This window comes from Hyperolius riggenbachi, chromosome 6, assembly GCF_040937935.1.
Source record: "Hyperolius riggenbachi isolate aHypRig1 chromosome 6, aHypRig1.pri, whole genome shotgun sequence".
Taxonomy (NCBI): domain Eukaryota; kingdom Metazoa; phylum Chordata; class Amphibia; order Anura; family Hyperoliidae; genus Hyperolius; species Hyperolius riggenbachi.
The window spans coordinates 9,405,949-9,425,988 of NC_090651.1; the positions used below are offsets into that span (position 1 = coordinate 9,405,949).

A 20,040-nucleotide genomic window follows, 5' to 3' on the forward strand; every position below is an offset into this window, starting at 1 on the left:
TACTGGTACCAGTATATAGGATGTAATGCCAATGTCTCTGCATTACTGGTGCCAGTACATAGCATGTAATGCCAATGTCTCTGCATTACTGGTACCAGTATATAGGGTGTAATGCCAATGTCTCTGCATTACTGGTGCCAGTATATAGCATGTAATGCCAATGTCTCTGCATTACTGGTACCAGTATATAGGGTGTAATGCCAATGTCTCTGCAGTACTGGTGCCAGTATATAGCATGTAATGCCAATGTCTCTGCATTACTGGTGCCAGTATATAGCATGTAATGCCAATGTCTCTGCATTACTGGTGCCAATATATAGCATGTAATGCCAATGTCTCTGCATTACTGGTGCCAGTATATAGCATGTGATGCCAATGTCTCTGCATTACTGGTGCCAGTATATAGCATGTAATGCCAATGTCTCTGCATTACTGGTGCCAGTATATAGGGTGTAATGCCAATGTCTCTGCATTACTGGTGCCAGTATATAGGATGTAATGCCAATGTCTCTGCATTACTGGTACCAGTATATAGGGTGTAATGCCAATGTCTCTGTGTTACTGGTACCAGTATATAGGGTGTAATGCCAATGTCTCTGCATTACTGGTGCCAGTATATAGGGTGTAATGCCAATGTCTCTGCATTACTGCTGCCAGTATATAGCATGTAATGCCAATGTCTCTGCATTACTGGTGCCAGTATATAGCATGTAATGCCAATGTCTCTGCATTACTGGTGCCAGTATATAGCATGTAATGCCAATGTCTCTGCATTACTGGTGCCAATATATAGCATGTAATGCCAATGTCTCTGCATTACTGGTGCCAGTATATAGCATGTGATGCCAATGTCTCTGCATTACTGGTACCAGTATATAGGGTGTAATGCCAATGTCTCTGCAGTACTGGTGCCAGTATATAGGGTGTAATGCCAATGTCTCTGCATTACTGGTACCAGTATATAGCATGTAATGCCAATGTCTTTGCATTACTGGTACCAGTATATAGGGTGTAATGCCAATGTCTCTGCAGTACTGGTGCCAGTATATAGGGTGTAATGCCAATGTCTCTGCATTACTGGTGCCAGTATATAGCATGTCATGCCAATGTCACTGCATTACTGGTACCAGTATATAGGGTGTAATGCCAATGTCTCTGCATTACTGGTGCCAGTATATAGGGTGTAATGCCAATGTCTCTGCAGTACTGGTACCAGTATATAGGGTGTAATGCCAATGTCTCTGCATTACTGGTGCCAGTATATAGCATGTAATGCCAATGTCTCTGCATTACTGGTACCAGTATATAGGGTGTAATGCCAATGTCTCTGCAGTACTGGTGCCAGTATATAGGGTGTAATGCCAATGTCTCTGCATTACTGGTGCCAGTATATAGGATGTAATGCCAATGTCTCTGCATTACTGGTGCCAGTATATAGGATGTAATGCCAATGTCTCTGCATTACTGGTGCCAGTATATAGCATGTCATGCCAATGTCACTGCATTACTGGTACCAGTATATAGGGTGTAATGCTAATGTCTCTGCAGTACTGGTGCCAGTATATAGGGTGTAATGCCAATGTCTCTGCATTAGTGGTGCCAGTATATAGGATGTAATGCCAATGTCTCTGCATTACTGGTGCCAGTATATAGGAGGTAATGCCAATGTCTCTGCATTACTGGTGCCAGTATATAGGGTGTAATGCCAATGTCTCTGCATTACTGGTGCCAGTATATAGGATGTAATGCCAATGTCTCTGCAGTACTGGTGCCAGTATATAGGGTGTAATGCCAATGTCTCTGCATTACTGGTGCCAGTATATAGGGTGTAATGCCAATGTCTCTGCAGTACTGGTGCCAGTATATAGGGTGTAATGCCAATGTCTCTGCATTAGTGGTGCCAGTATATAGGATGTAATGCCAATGTCTCTGCATTACTGGTGCCAGTATATAGGAGGTAATGCCAATGTCTCTGCATTACTGGTGCCAGTATATAGGGTGTAATGCCAATGTCTCTGCATTACTGGTGCCAGTATATAGGATGTAATGCCAATGTCTCTGCATTACTGGTGCCAGTATATAGGAGGTAATGCCAATGTCTCTGCATTACTGGTGCCAGTATATAGGGTGTAATGCCAATGTCTCTGCATTACTGGTGCCAGTATATAGGGTGTAATGCCAATGTCTCTGCATTACTGGTGCCAGTATATAGGGTGTAATGCCAATGTCTCTGCATTACTGGTGCCAGTATATAGGATGTAATGCCAATGTCTCTGCATTACTGGTGCCAGTATATAGGAGGTAATGCCAATGTCTCTGCATTACTGGTGCCAGTATATAGCATGTGATGCCAATGTCTCTGCATTACTGGTGCCAGTATATAGCATGTAATGCCAATGTCTCTGCATTACTGGTGCCAGTATATAGCATGTAATGCCAATGTCTCTGTATTACTGGTGCCAGTATATAGGATGTAATGCCAATGTCTCTGCATTACTGGTGCCAGTATATAGGATGTAATGCCAATGTCTCTGCATTACTGGTGCCAGTATATAGGATGTAATGCCAATGTCACTGCATTACTGGTGCCAGTATATAGGGTGAAATCCCAATGTCTCTGCATTACTGGTGCCAGTATATAGGATGTAATGCCAATGTCACTGCATTACTGGTGCCAGTATATAGGGTGAAATCCCAATGTCTCTGCATTACTGGTGCCAGTATATAGCATGTAATGCCAATGTCTCTGCATTACTGGTGCCAGTATATAGGGTGTAATGCCAATGTCTCTGCATTACTGGTGCCAGTATATAGCATGTAATGCCAATGTCTCTGCATTACTGGTGCCAGCATATAGGGTGTAATGCCAATGTCTCTGCATTACTGGTGCCAGTATATAGCATGTAATGCCAATGTCTCTGTATTACTGGTGCCAGTATATAGCATGTAATGCCAATGTCTCTGTATTACTGGTGCCAGTATATAGGATGTAATGCCAATGTCTCTGCATTACTGGTGCCAGTATATAGGGTGTAATGCCAATGTCTCTGCATTACTGGTGCCAGTATATAGGATGTAATGCCAATGTCTCTGCATTACTGGTGCCAGTATATAGCATGTAATGCCAATGTCTCTGTATTACTGGTGCCAGTATATAGGATGTAATGCCAATGTCTCTGCATTACTGGTGCCAGTATATAGGGTGTAATGCCAATGTCTCTGCATTACTGGTGCCAGCATATAGGATGTAATGCCAATGTCTCTGCATTACTGGTGCCAGTATATAGCATGTAATGCCAATGTCTCTGTATTACTGGTGCCAGTATATAGCATGTAATGCCAATGTCTCTGCAGTACTGGTGCCAGTATATAGGGTGTAATGCCAATGTCTCTGCATTACTGGTGACAGTATATAGCATGTAATGCCAATGTGTCTGCATTACTGGTGCCAGTATATAGCATGTGATGCCAATGTCTCTGCATTACTGGTGCCAGTATATAGGGTGTAATGCCAATGTCTCTGCATTACTGGTGCCAGTATATAGGATGTAATGCCAATGTCTCTGCATTACTGGTGCCAGTATATAGCATGTAATGCCAATGTGTCTGCATTACTGGTGCCAGTATATAGGATGTAATGCCAATGTCTCTGCATTACTGGTGCCAGTATATAGGATGTAATGCCAATGTCTCTGCATTACTGGTGCCAGTATATAGCATGTGATGCCAATGTCTCTGCATTACTGGTGCCAGTATATAGCATGTAATGCCAATGTCTCTGCATTACTGGTGCCAGTATATAGGAGGTAATGCCAATGTCTCTGCATTACTGGTGCCAGTATATAGCATGTAATGCCAATGTCTCTGCATTACTGGTGCCAGTATATAGCATGTAATGCCAATGTCTCTGTATTACTGGTGCCAGTATATAGCATGTAATTCCAATGTCTCTGCATTACTGGTGCCAGTATATAGGAGGTAATGCCAATGTCTCTGCATTAGTGGTGCCAGTATATAGCATGTAATGCCAATGTCTCTGCATTACTGGTACCAGTATATAGCATGTAATGCCAATGTCTCTGCATTACTGGTGCCAGTATATAGGATGTAATGCCAATGTCTCTGCATTACTGGTGCCAGTATATAGGGTGTAATGCCAATGTCTCTGCATTACTGGTGCCAGTATATAGCATGTAATGCCAATGTCTCTGCATTACTGGTGCCAGTATATAGGATGTAATGCCAATGTATCTGTATTACTGGTGACAGTATATAGCATGTAATGCCAATGTCTCTGCATTACTGGTGCCAGTATATAGGGTGTAATGCCAATGTCTCTGCAGTACTGGTGCCAGTATATAGCATGTAATGCCAATGTCTCTGCAGTACTGGTGCCAGTATATAGGGTGTAATGCCAATGTCTCTGCATTACTGGTGACAGTATATAGCATGTAATGCCAATGTCTCTGCATTACTGGTGCCAGTATATAGCATGTAATGCCAATGTCTCTGCATTACTAGTGCCAGTATATAGGGTGTAATGCCAATGTCTCTGCATTACTGGTGCCAGTATATAGCATGTAATGCCAATGTCTCTGCAGTACTGGTGCCAGTATATAGCATGTAATGCCAATGTCTCTGCATTACTAGTGCCAGTATATAGGGTGTAATGCCAATGTCTCTGCATTACTGGTGCCAGTATATAGCATGTAATGCCAATGTCTCTGCATTAGTGGTGCCAGTATATAGCATGTAATGCCAATGTCTCTGCATTAGTGGTGCCAGTATATAGCATGTAATGCCAATGTCTCTGCATTACTGGTGCCAGTATATAGCATGTGATGCCAATGTCTCTGCATTACTGGTGCCAGTATATAGCATGTAATGCCAATGTCTCTGCATTACTAGTGCCAGTATATAGGGTGTAATGCCAATGTCTCTGCATTACTGGTGCCAGTATATAGCATGTAATGCCAATGTCTCTGCAGTACTGGTGCCAGTATATAGCATGTAATGCCAATGTCTCTGCATTACTAGTGCCAGTATATAGGGTGTAATGCCAATGTCTCTGCATTACTGGTGCCAGTATATAGCATGTAATGCCAATGTCTCTGCATTAGTGGTGCCAGTATATAGCATGTAATGCCAATGTCTCTGCATTAGTGGTGCCAGTATATAGCATGTAATGCCAATGTCTCTGCATTACTGGTGCCAGTATATAGCATGTAATGCCAATGTCTCTGCAGTACTGGTGCCAGTATATAGCATGTAATGCCAATGTCTCTGCATTACTAGTGCCAGTATATAGGGTGTAATGCCAATGTCTCTGCATTACTGGTGCCAGTATATAGCATGTAATGCCAATGTCTCTGCATTACTGGTGCCAGTATATAGGATGTAATGCCAATGTCTCTGCATTACTGGTGCCAGTATATAGCATGTAATGCCAATGTCTCTGCATTACTGGTGCCAGTATATAGCATGTGATGCCAATGTCTCTGCATTACTGGTGCCAGTATATAGCATATAATGCCAATGTCTCTGCATCACTGGTGCCAGTATATAGGGTGTAATGCCAATGTCTCTGCATTACTGGTGCCAGTATATAGGGTGTAATGCCAATGTCTCTGCATTACTGGTGCCAGTATATAGGGTGTAATGCCAATGTCTCTGCATTACTGGTGCCAGTATATAGGGTGTAATGCCAATGTCTCTGCATTACTGGTGCCAGTATATAGCATGTAATGACAATGTCTCTGCATTACTGGTGCCAGTATATAGAATGTAATGCCAATGTCACTGCATTACTGGTGCCAGTATATAGGATGTAATGCCAATGTGTCTGCATTACTGGTGCCAGTATATAGGATGTGATGCCAATGTCTCTGCATTACTGGTGCCAGTATATAGGATGTAATGCCAATGTCTCTGCATTACTGGTGCCAGTATATAGCATGTAATGCCAGTGTCTCTGCATTACTGGTGCCAGTATATAGCATGTGATGCCAATGTCTCTGCATTACTGGTGCCAGTATATAGGATGTAATGACAATGTCTCTGCAATACTGGTGCCAGTATATAGGGTGTAATGCCAATGTCTCTGCATTGCTGGTGCCAGTATATGTAGCATGTAATGCCAATGTCTCTGCATTACTGGTGCCAGTATATAGGATGTAATGCCAATGTCTCTGCATTACTGGTGCCAGTATATAGCATGTAATGCCAATGTCTCTGCGTTACTGGTGCCAGTATATAGCATGTAATGCCAGTGTCTCTGCATTACTGGTGCCAGTATATAGCATGTGATGCCAATGTCTCTGCATTACTGGTGCCAGTATATAGCATGTAATGCCAATGTCTCTGCATTACTGGTGCCAGTATATAGCATGTAATGCCAATGTCTCTGCATTACTGGTGCCAGTATATAGGGTGTAATGCCAATGTCTCTGCATTACTGGTGCCAGTATATAGCATGTAATGCCAATGTCTCTGCATTACTGGTGCCAGTATATAGAATGTAATGCCAATGTCTCTGCATTGCTGGTGCCAGTATATAGGATGTAATGCCAATGTCTCTGCATTACTGGTGCCAGTATATAGCATGTAATGCCAATGTCTCTGCATTACTGGTGCCAGTATATAGGGTGTAATGCCAATGTCTCTGCATTACTGGTGCCAGTATATAGGGTGTAATACCAATGTCTCTGCATTACTGGTGCCAGTATATAGCATGTAATGCCAATGTCTCTGCATTACTGATGCCAGTATATAGGGTGTAATGCCAATGTCTCTGCATTACTGGTGCCAGTATATAGCATGTAATGCCAATGTCTCTGCATTACTGATGCCAGTATATAGCATGTAATGCCAATGTCTCTGCATTACTGGTGCCAGTATATAGGAGGTAATGCCAATGTCTCTGTATTACTGGTGCCAGTATATAGCATGTAATGCCAATGTCTTTGCATTACTGGTGCCAGTATATAGGGTGTAATGCCAATGTCTCTGCATTACTGGTGCCAGTATATAGGGTGTAATGCCAATGTCTCTGCATTACTGGTGCCAGTATATAGCATGTAATGCCAATGTCTCTGCATTACTGATGCCAGTATATAGCATGTAATGCCAATGTCTCTGCATTACTGGTGCCAGTATATAGGAGGTAATGCCAATGTCTCTGTATTACTGGTGCCAGTATATAGCATGTAATGCCAATGTCTTTGCATTACTGGTGCCAGTATATAGGGTGTAATGCCAATGTCTCTGCATTACTGGTGCCAGTATATAGGGTGTAATGCCAATGTCTCTGCATTACTGGTGCCAGTATATAGCATGTAATGCCAATGTCTCTGCATTAGTGGTGCCAGTATATAGCATGTAATGCCAATGTCTCTGCATTACTGATGCCAGTATATAGCATGTAATGCCAATGTCTCTGCATTACTGGTGCCAGTATATTGGATGTAATGCCAATGTCTCTGCATTACTGGTGCCAGTATATAGGGTGTAATGCCAATGTCTCTGCATTACTGGTGCCAGTATATAGGGTGTAATGCCAATGTCTCTGCATTACTGATGCCAGTATATAGGATGTAATGCCAATGTCTCTGCATTACTGGTGCCAGTATATAGGATGTAATGCCAATGTCTCTGCATTACTGGTGCCAGTATATAGGATGTAATGCCAATGTATCTGTATTACTGGTGACAGTATATAGCATGTAATGCCAATGTCTCTGCAGTACTGGTGCCAGTATATAGGGTGTAATGCCAATGTCTCTGCAGTACTGGTGCCAGTATATAGCATGTAATGCCAATGTCTCTGCATTACTGGTGCCAGTATATAGGGTGTAATGCCAATGTCTCTGCATTACTGGTGCCAGTATATAGGGTGTAATGCCAATGTCTCTGCATTACTGATGCCAGTATATAGGATGTAATGCCAATGTATCTGTATTACTGGTGCCAGTATATAGCATGTAATGCCAATGTCTCTGCATTACTGGTGCCAGTATATAGGATGTAATGCCAATGTATCTGTATTACTGGTGCCAGTATATAGCATGTAATGCCAATGTCTCTGCATTACTGGTGCCAGTATATAGCATGTAATGCCAATGTCTCTGCATTACTGGTGCCAGTATATAGGAGGTAATGCCAATGTCTCTGCATTACTGGTGCCAGTATATAGCATGTAATGCCAATGTCTCTGCATTACTGGTGCCAGTATATAGCATGTAATGCCAATGTCTCTGCATTACTGGTGCCAGTATATAGGATGTAATGCCAATGTCTCTGCATTACTGGTGCCAGTATATAGGGTGTAATGCCAATGTCTCTGCATTACTGGTGCCAGTATATAGCATGTAATGCCAATGTCTCTGCATTACTGGTGCCAGTATATAGGATGTAATGCCAATGTCTCTGCATTACTGGTGCTAGTATATAGCATGTAATACCAATGTCTCTGCATTACTGGTGCCAGTATATAGGGTGTAATGCCAATGTCTCTGCATTACTGGTGCCAGTATATAGCATGTAATGCCAATGTCTCTGCATTACTGGTGCCAGTATATAGGGTGTAATGCCAATGTCTCTGCATTACTGGTGCTAGTATATAGCATGTAATACCAATGTCTCTGCATTACTGGTGCCAGTATATAGCATGTAATGCCAATGTCTCTGCATTACTGGTGCCAGTATATAGCATGTAATGCCAATGTCTCTGCATCACTGGTGCCAGTATATAGCATGTAATGCCAATGTCTCTGCAGTACTGGTGCCAGTATATAGGATGTAATGCCAATGTCTCTGCATTACTGGTGCCAGTATATAGCATGTAATGCCAATGTCTCTGCATTACTGGTGCCAGTATATAGCATGTAATGCCAATGTCTCTGTATTACTGGTGCCAGTACATAGCATGTAATGCCAATGTCTCTGCATTACTGGTGCCAGCATATAGCATGTAATGCCAATGTCTCTGCATTACTGGTGCCAGCATATAGGATGTAATGCCAATGTCTCTGCATTACTGGTGCCAGTATATAGCATGTAATGCCAATGTCTCTGTATTACTGGTGCCAGTATATAGCATGTAATGCCAATGTCTCTGCAGTACTGGTGCCAGTATATAGGGTGTAATGCCAATGTCTCTGCATTACTGGTGACAGTATATAGCATGTAATGCCAATGTCTCTGCATTACTGGTGCCAGTATATAGGATGTAATGCCAATGTCTCTGCATTACTGGTGCCAGTATATAGCATGTAATGCCAATGTCTCTGCATTACTGGTGCCAGTATATAGCATGTAATGCCAATGTCTCTGTATTACTGGTGCCAGTACATAGCATGTAATGCCAATGTCTCTGCATTACTGGTGCCAGCATATAGCATGTAATGCCAATGTCTCTGCATTACTGGTGCCAGCATATAGGATGTAATGCCAATGTCTCTGCATTACTGGTGCCAGTATATAGCATGTAATGCCAATGTCTCTGTATTACTGGTGCCAGTATATAGCATGTAATGCCAATGTCTCTGCAGTACTGGTGCCAGTATATAGGGTGTAATGCCAATGTCTCTGCATTACTGGTGACAGTATATAGCATGTAATGCCAATGTGTCTGCATTACTGGTGCCAGTATATAGCATGTGATGCCAATGTCTCTGCATTACTGGTGCCAGTATATAGGGTGTAATGCCAATGTCTCTGCATTACTGGTGCCAGTATATAGGATGTAATGCCAATGTCTCTGCATTACTGGTGCCAGTATATAGCATGTAATGCCAATGTGTCTGCATTACTGGTGCCAGTATATAGGATGTAATGCCAATGTCTCTGCATTACTGGTGCCAGTATATAGGATGTAATGCCAATGTCTCTGCATTACTGGTGCCAGTATATAGCATGTGATGCCAATGTCTCTGCATTACTGGTGCCAGTATATAGCATGTAATGCCAATGTCTCTGCATTACTGGTGCCAGTATATAGGAGGTAATGCCAATGTCTCTGCATTACTGGTGCCAGTATATAGCATGTAATGCCAATGTCTCTGCATTACTGGTGCCAGTATATAGCATGTAATGCCAATGTCTCTGTATTACTGGTGCCAGTATATAGCATGTAATTCCAATGTCTCTGCATTACTGGTGCCAGTATATAGCATGTAATGCCAATGTCTCTGCATTAGTGGTGCCAGTATATAGCATGTAATGCCAATGTCTCTGCATTACTGGTGCCAGTATATAGGATGTAATGCCAATGTCTCTGCATTACTGGTGCCAGTATATAGGAGGTAATGCCAATGTCTCTGCATTACTGGTGCCAGTATATAGCATGTAATGCCAATGTCTCTGCATTACTGGTGTCAGTATATAGCATGTGATGCCAATGTCTCTGCATTACTGGTGTCAGTATATAGCATGTGATGCCAATGTCTCTGCATTACTGGTGCCAGTATATAGAATGTAATGCCAATGTCTCTGCATTACAGGTGCCAGTATATAGGGTGTAATGCCAATGTCTCTGCATTACTGGTGCCAGTATATAGCATGTAATGCCAATGTCTCTGCATTACTGGTGCCAGTATATAGGGTGTAATGCCAATGTCTCTGCATTACTGGTGCCAGTATATAGAATGTAATGCCAATGTCTCTGCATTACTGGTGCCAGTATATAGCATGTAATGCCAATGTCTCTGTATTACTGGTGCCAGTATTTAGCATGTAATGCCAATGTCTCTGCAGTACTGGTGCCAGTATATAGGGTGTAATGCCAATGTCTCTGCATTACTGGTGACAGTATATAGCGTGTAATGCCAATGTCTCTGCATTACTGGTGCCAGTATATAGCATGTAATGCCAATGTCTCTGCATTACTGGTGCCAGTATATAGCATGTAATGCCAGTGTCTCTGCATTACTGGTGCCAGTATATAGGATGTAATGCCAATGTCTCTGCATTACTGGTGCCAGTATATAGGGTGTATTGCCAATGTCTCTGCATTACACGTGCCAGTATATAGCATGTAATGCCAATGTCTCTGCATTACTGGTGCCAGTATATAGGATGTAATGCCAATGTCTCTGCATTACTGGTGCCAGTATATAGCATATAATGCCAATGTCTCTGCATTACTGGTGCCAGTATATAGGATGTAATGCCAATGTCTCTGCATTACTGGTGCCAGTATATAGCATGTAATGCCAATGTCTTTGCATTACTGGTGCCAGTATATAGCATGTAATGCCAATGTGTCTGCATTACTGGTGCCAGTATATAGGGTGTAATGCTAATGTCTCTGCATTAGTGGTGCCAGTATATAGCATGTAATGCCAATGTCTCTGCATTACTGGTGCCAGCATATAGGATGTAATGCCAATGTCTCTGTATTACTGGTGCCAGTATATAGCATGTAATGCCAATGTCTCTGCATTACTGGTGCCAGTATATAGCATGTAATGCCAATGTCTCTGCATTACTGGTGCCAGTATATAGCATGTAATGCCAATGTCTCTGCATTACTGGTGCCAGTATATAGCATGTAATGCCAATGTCTCTGCATTAGTGGTGCCAGTATATAGCATGTTATGCCAATGTCTCTGTATTACTGGTGCCAGTATATAGGATGTAATGCCAATGTCTCTGCATTACTGGTGCCAGTATATAGGGTGTAATGCCAATGTCTCTGCATAACTGGTGCCAGTATATAGGATGTAATGCCAATGTCTCTGTATTACTGGTGCCAGTATATAGGATGTAATGCCAATGTCTCTGCATTACTGGTGCCAGTATATAGGATGTAATGCCAATGTCTCTGCATTACTGGTGCCAGTATATAGCATGTGATGCCAATGTATCTGCATAAATATTATATATTATATTAGCTGTAACAAAGAAATGTTTTTCTGTAAAGGCTATTATGCTGTTGCTTATCTTTTAGAGCAGACAGGAAGTTCTGAGTTCAGGTCTGCTCTGTTATTTTAGCTGCCAGCTATCCAGATAATGGGATATTGCATTCTCAGGTATAATCTGTATGTTTTCAACGTATTTATTTTCAGTTTCTGATAGGAGGGCACATTAGTACCATCAGGTGCCAGCTCTGCACCTTATCACATGTTTACAAAGGCTCTGCTGCCACCAGTCCGCAATTACAGCTGTTTATGTGACAGTAACCGACCTATAGGGCGAGCAACAGCCCAAACCCCAGGGGGACATCTAATAACAGCACACGCAGCCTGGCTGCTCCGTCACCTGCTCCTGCCCCAGAGGCAAAGCAGCTCACTCCATGCTGAGAACTCAGACAGCTCGTAACAGACAGCACGACCACGGCCCCGGCCACACACCCATATACCACGGCAAGCACGGCCACGGCCCCAGCCACACACCTATACACCACGGCAAGCACGGCCACAGCTCCGGCCACACACCCATATACCACGGCAAGCACGGCCACGGCCCCAGCCACACACCTATACACCACGGCAAGCACGGCCACAGCTCCGGCCACACACCCATATACCACGGCAAGCACGACCACGGCCACACACCCATATACCACGGCAAGCACGACCACGGCCCCGGCCACACACCCATATACCACGGCAAGCACGGCCCCAGCCACACACCTATACACCACGGCAAGCACGGCCACAGCTCCGGCCACACACCCATATACCACGGCAAGCACGACCACGGCCACACACCCATATACCACGGCAAGCACGACCACGGCCCCGGCCACACACCCATATACCACGGCAAGCACGACCACGGCCCCGGCCACACACCCATATACCACGGCAAGCACGGCCACGGCTCCGGCCACACACACATATACCACGGCAAGCACGACCACGGCCCCGGCCACACACCCATATACCACGGCAAGCACGGCCACGGCTCCGGCCACACACCCATATACCACGGCAAGCATGACCACGGCCCCGGCCACACACCCATATACCACGGCAAGCATGGCCACGGCCACACACCCATATACCACGGCAAGCATGGCCCCGGCCACACACCCATATACCACGGCAAGCACGGCCACGGCCCCGGCCACACACCCATATACCACGGCAAGCACGACCAGGGCTCCGGCCACACACCCATATACCACGGCAAGCACGACCACGGCTCTGGCCACACACCCATATGCCACGGTAAGCACGACCACGGCTCTGGCCACACACCCATATACCACAGCCAGCACGACCACGGCCCCGGCCACACACCCATATACCACAGCCAGCACGACCACGGCTCTGGCCACACACCCATATACCACAGCCAGCACGACCACGGCCCCGGCCACACACCCATATACCACAGCCAGCACGACCACGGCTCCGGCCACACACCCATATACCACGGCCAGCACGACCACGGCTCCGGCCAAACACCCATATACCACAGCCAGCACGACCACGGCTCTGGCCACACACCCATATACCATGGCCACAAGACTTCACTAGCCAAAGCCAATGCTTCATCACTCTCCAAGCCCAGCAACAGTCACAAAACCATTCTACAATACACACAGCAATGTACAATAACTGTGTGCTCTGCAACATGCTGCACATGTTACACTATAACTATGGTAGCTCCTCTGAGGACAGTCAGTGACATGACTATGTACTCTGTAATGTGCTGCAGGAGATGTCAGTGCTATATAAATACATAATAATAATATGGTAGGACATTACACTATGACTATGGTAGGATTAGATTGTGAGCTCCTCTGAGGACAGTCAGTGACATGACTATGTACTCTGTAATGTGCTGCAGAAGATGTCAGTGCTATATAAATACATAATAATAATATGGTAGGACATTACACTATGACTATGGTAGGATTAGATTGTGAGCTCCTCTGAGGACAGTCAGTGACATGACTATGTACTCTGTAATGTGCAGCAGGAGATGTCAGTGCTATATAAATACATAATAATAATATGGTAGGACATTACACTATGACTATGGTAGGATTAGATTGTGAGCTCCTCTGAGGACAGTCAGTGACATGACTATGTACTCTGTACAGTGCTGCAGAAGATGTCAGTGCTATATAAATACATAATATTAATATATGGTAGGACATTAGACTACGACTATGGTAGGATTAGATTGTGAGCTCCTCTGAGGACAGTCAGTGCCATGACTATGTACTCTGTAATGTGCTGCAGGAGATGTCAGTGCTATATAAATACATAATAATAATATGGTAGGACATTAGACTATGACTATGGTAGGATTAGAGTGTGAGATCCTCTGAGGACAGTCAGTGACATGACTATTTACTCTGCAAAGTGCTGCAGAAGATGTCAGTGCTAAATAAATACATAATAATAATATGGTAGGACATTAGACTATGACTATGGTAGGATTAGATTGTGAGATCCTCTGAGGACAGTCAGTGACATGACTATTTACTCTGCAAAGTGCTGCAGAAGATGTCAGTGCTAAATAAATACATAATAATAATATGGTAGGACATTAGACTATGACTATGGTAGGATTAGAGTGTGCGCTCGTCTGAGGACAGTCAGTGACATGACTATGTACTCTGTAATGTGCTGCAGAAGATGTCAGTGCTATATAAATACATAATAATAATATGATAGGACATTAGACTATGACTATGGTAGGATTAGAGTGTGAGCTCCTCTGAGGACAGTCAGTGACATGACTATGTACTCTGTAAAGTGCTGTAGAAGATGTCAGTGCTAAATAAATACATAATAATAATATGGTAGGACATTAGACTATGAATATGGTAGGATTAGAGTGTGAGCTCCTCTGAGGACAGTCAGTGACATGACTATGTACTCTGCAAAGTGCTGCAGAAGATGTCAGTGCTAAATAAATACATAATAATAATATGGTAGGACATTAGACTATGACTATGGTAGGATTAGAGTGTGAGCTCCTCTGAGGACAGTCAGTGACATGACTATGTACTCTGTAATGTGCTGCAGAAGATGTCAGTGCTGTATAAATACATAATAATAATAATATGGTAGGGCATTACACTATAACTATGGTAGGATTAGATTGTGAGCTCCTCTGAGGACAGTCAGTGACATGACTATGTACTCTGCAAAGTGCTGCAGAAGATGTGAGTGCTAAATAAATACATAATAATAATATGGTAGGACATTAGACTATGACTATGGTAGGATTAGAGTGTGAGCTCCTCTGAGGACAGTCAGTGACATGACTATGTACTCTGTAATGTGCTGCAGAAGATGTCAGTGCTATATAAATACATAATATTAATATATGGTAGGACATTAGACTACGACTATGGTAGGATTAGATTCTGAGCTCCTCTGAGGACAGTCAGTGACATGACTATGTACTCTGTTAAGTGCTGCAGAAGATGTTAGTTCTATATAAATACAAATTAATAATAATATAGTTGAGGCAGACTGTGACTATGGTAGAATTAGATAGTGAGCTCCTCTGAGAACAGTCAGTGACATGACTACGTACTCTGTAAAGTGCTGCAGAAGATGTCAGTGCTATATAAATACAGAATAATAATATGGTAGGACATTAGACTATGATTATGGTAGGATTAGATTTTGAGCTCCTGTGAGGACAGTCAGGGACATGACTATGTACTCTGTAAAGTGCTGCAGAAGATGTCAGTGCTATGTAAATAAATAATAATGATAATAATAATAATATGGTAGGACATTAGACTAGGACTATGGTAGGATTAGATTGTGAGCCCCTCTGAGGACAGTCAGTGACATGACTATGTACTCTGTAATGTGCTGCAGAAGATGTCAGTGCTATATAAATACATCATAATAATAATAATAATAATAATATGGTAGGACATTAGAATATGACTATGGTGGGATTAGAGTGTGAGCTCCTCTGAGGACAGTCAGTGACATGACTATGTACTCTGTAATGTGCTGCAGGAGATGTCAGTGCTATATAAATACATAATGATAATATGGTAGGACATTAGGCTATGACTATGGTAGGATTAGAGTGTGAGCTCCTCTGAGGACAGTCAGTGACATGACTATGTACTCTGTAATGTGCTGCAGACGATGTCACTGCTATATAAATACATAATAATAATATGGTAGGACATTAGACTATGACTATGGTAGGATTAGATTGTGAGCTCCTCTGAGGACAGTCAGTGACATGACTATGTACTCTGTAATGTGCTGCAGGAGATGTCAGTGCTATATAAATACATAATAATAATATGGTAGGACATTACACTAGGACTATGGTAGGATTAGAGTGTGAGCTCCTCTGAGGACAGTCAGTGACATGACTATGTACTCTGTAATGTGCTGCAGGAGATGTCAGTGCTATATAAATACATAATAATAATAATATGGTAGGGCATTACACTATAACTATGGTAGGATTAGATTGTGAGCTCCTCTGAGGACAGTCAGTGACATGACTATGTACTCTGTAATGTGCTGCAGGAGATGTCAGTGCTATATAATACATAATAATAATATGGTAGGACATTAGACTATGACTATGGTAGGATTAGATTGTGAGCTCCTCTGAGGACAGTCAGTGACATGACTATGTACTCTGTACAGTGCTGCAGGAAATATCAGCAAAACGATACACAGATAAACAATCACTTATGATATATATATATATATATATATAAACATAAGTAGCAGTTAAATAATGCATTTTATCTATCCTGGCTTACAGTGAAGCCCTGACAGGGTGCCAGTTTAGCAGGCAGAGGGGATGCTGGGGATGTATGGAGGTTTACCCCTGCAGGACAGCAGCCTGATGTAGACACACCCCGAGCAGCGCACGTTGTGTGACATATAGCAGCAGCGCGGTAAGCCGGCCAGGCACAACCTATGGACTGGACACACTGGCTGCGGTGACACTCAGAATGACGCATTGATAATTGAAGCCTGTGTCAGGGTGGGAGCTCAGCCCAGCACAGTGGGACAGCCGCAGCAGCACAATGCAGGAAGCACAGCCTGCTAACAGGCAGAGATAACCGGCAGGGATAACAGGCAGGGATAACAGGCAGGCCCAGCGAGGGGACACAGCAATAGGCAGACAAGGTCACTGAGCCAGCGGCAGCCACAGACAACACGCAGCAGCAGCAGCAGCACTAACCTGGCAGTCATAAGAGGATGAGCCAGCATCATCGCTTGATCCATTCATTCATGCAGAATAAGCAGCGGGGGAGGCAGCCAGCAGGCAGGAGGGCTACTCACCTCCACATCCATCTCACAGGCCCCCCATCGCACCCAGGGAGGGCTGATACCGGGGTGCTCTGATCACAGGAGCCAGCCCTATTTTCAGCTATTTCTCTCTCCCCCTCCTGCAGCTGAGGGATGGGAGGAGGGGAGAGGCAGCGCTCATGGACCAGCCTTCCTCCCTGACTCAGAGCTGCTCGCTGGATGCTGCTGGGCTGCCTGGCAGACATATGAATCCCCTCTGTGTCATCTGTGCAGGTTCCTCTTATGTACAGCCGCTGTGCTGCTCTCCCCTGGCTGCCATTGTCTCTCCATCACTGTCCACAGCGTGCCGAGAGTCACATGACTCATCACACCTGTGCAGCGAGGACTGCAGCACGGCTGCCGGGCTCCAACTCAGCACCCCCCTCCCTGCCGGACCGAGGAGGGGGGACCAGCCAATGCAGCAGAATCAGCAGCAGCACCCGCGCCTCCTCCACGCCGCTGCTGCTGGGACTGTACCATATATATATATATATATGTTATACCATATACACACACACACACACACACACACATACATACACATATTTATATACACACACAGTATACCACACACATATATGTATATATTTAAAGAGGAAAATCTTAAAATTTAAGTACATTTTTCCCAGAGTAAAATGAGCTATAAATTACTTTTCTCCTATGTTGCTGTCACTTACAGTAGGTACTAGAAATCTGACATTACTGACAGGTTTGGGACTAGCCCATCTTCTCACAGGGGGATTCTCAGGGTTTTCTTTATTTTTAAAAGCACTTAGTGAATGGCAGTTGCTCAGTTCAACTGGCAAAATAGTGTGCAGCGAGCAGGGAGGCTGGCCAGCATCTTTGTATTCATCATTTTCAGGAAATGTCTTTATAAACAATAAAGGCCATGCTGAGAATCCCACATGAAGAGATGGACTAGCCTAAAATCTGTCGGTAATGTCAGATTTCTACTACCTACTGTAAGTTGCAGGAACATAGGAGAAAAGTAATTTATGGCTCATTTTACTCTGGGAGAAATGTACTTCTTATTTGTATCTGTTTTAAATTTTAAGATTTTCTCGCCAGTTCCTCTTTAACACACACAAGTATATACCATACACACACACACACGCACATATATACAGTATCTCCAAATAGGGTTCAGCTTCCAAAATTTGAGGAATTCTGATTTTCGAGTTTCCATTTGGAAATCGACTTTCCGTGGCAATTCCAAAGAAATGCCGCATAATTTGGAGTTTTTAAGTAAATCAAAAGACTCAGAAGTATTAGGCCAATGACAGAATGCAGAAGTGTTCCGCGGTTGCCAATCGGAAATTGGATTGCGCTTAATAGCGTACATCCGCAAAAAATAGCGGATTCCACAAAACACTATTTTGTTTGTTTACAATTAAGTAACTTGACAAAATAATAAAAAAAATTGTGCGAAATGAAAGAATACAGACCGATTTTACCACCTTCCATGTATTATGAGAGCATAACTGCACAGTGTATTCTACTGAGCTGAGTACACACATCAGACAGAAATCTTTGCAAGATGCTGCACACACAGATGCTGTACACATTCAACAGATCAGTTCCTGAAAAAGATCAGTTCCTGCAAAATGCATTCATAGTCTATGATATCTGCAGATCATCATACACACCTTGTTTAACAGACATTCATCTGCAGATCAGATCCACCAGGATGGATTTTCAGATCTGCAGATGATTGTCTGATCTGCAGATGAATGACCATTAACCCCCCTGGCGGTATGAAAAATTCCGCCAGGGGGCAGCGCAGCAGTTTTTTTTTTTTTTTTTAAATCATGTAGCGAGCCCAGGGCTCGCTACATGATAGCCGCTGCTCAGCGGCATCCCCCCAGCCCCGCCGATCGCCTCTGGCGATAGGCAATCAGGAAATCCCGTTCAAAGAACGGGATTTCCTGGAGGGTTTCCCCCGTCGCCATGGCGACGGGGCGGGATGACGTCACCGACGTCAGCGACGTCATTGGGAGTCCCGAACCACCCCTCGGCGCTGCCTGGCACTGATTGGCCAGGCAGCGCACGGGGTCTGGGGGGGCGCGCGCCGCATCAGATGGCGGCGATCGGGCGGGGGCCGGCGGCAATCAGAGTGCTGGCGCAGCTAGCAAAGTGCTAGCTGCGTCCAGCAAAAAAAAAATTATGAAAATCGGCCCAGCAGGGCCTGAGCGGCACCCTCCGGCGGCTTACCCCGTGTCCAGCACGGGGTTACCGCTAAGGAGGTTAAAGAGACACTGAAGCAAAACAAAATTATGATACAATGATTTGTATGTGTAGTACAGCTAAGAAATAAAACATTAGGAGCAGAGACACAAGTCTAATATTGTTTCCAGTACAGGAAGGGTTAAACTCCAGTTATCTATGGAAATAAGCCATTGAGCTCTACGACTTTCAAATTCACAGAGAGCTCTGTCTTCTGAAGGTTGTTATCTCAACTGTCAGTCACTATATTGTTTATTCTTCTGCACAGACAGGTCAAAGGTTCACAGCCTGCTCTGTAAAAATCGTTTAGAATGCTGAGTAGTGTGTAAACTGCAAATATTAGAGAATGATGCAATGTTATAAAAAACACTAACTGAAAATAAAAATGAGAAGATTTTCTTTGCTTCTAATATTCTAGTAATTATCCGTACTACACAACTAATTCATTATATCATCATTTTTTGTTTTTCGCTTCAGTGTCTTTAACCTCCCTGGCGTTCTATTAAAATCGCCAGGGAGGCTGCGGGAGGGTTTTTTTTAAATTAAAAAAAAAGTATTTCATGCA

The 20,040-nt window shown here is 43.7% G+C and overlaps 1 protein-coding gene across 14 annotated transcripts in view; it reads right to left on the bottom strand.

Moving 5' to 3' along the window:
• GRAMD1B (GRAM domain containing 1B) overlaps positions 1–20,040 on the bottom strand; it is a 464,835-nt gene that overhangs the window by 198,059 nt on the left and 246,736 nt on the right. The window contains exon 1 of one of the 14 annotated variants that reach the window (XM_068238821.1): positions 17,247–17,528. The exons of 12 other annotated variants lie outside the window; for them this stretch is intronic. In XM_068238821.1, the coding sequence (XP_068094922.1) occupies positions 17,247–17,458 (212 nt within the window). In that variant the 5' untranslated portion in view covers positions 17,459–17,528. One more of the 14 variants, XM_068238824.1, reaches the window with a different exon arrangement.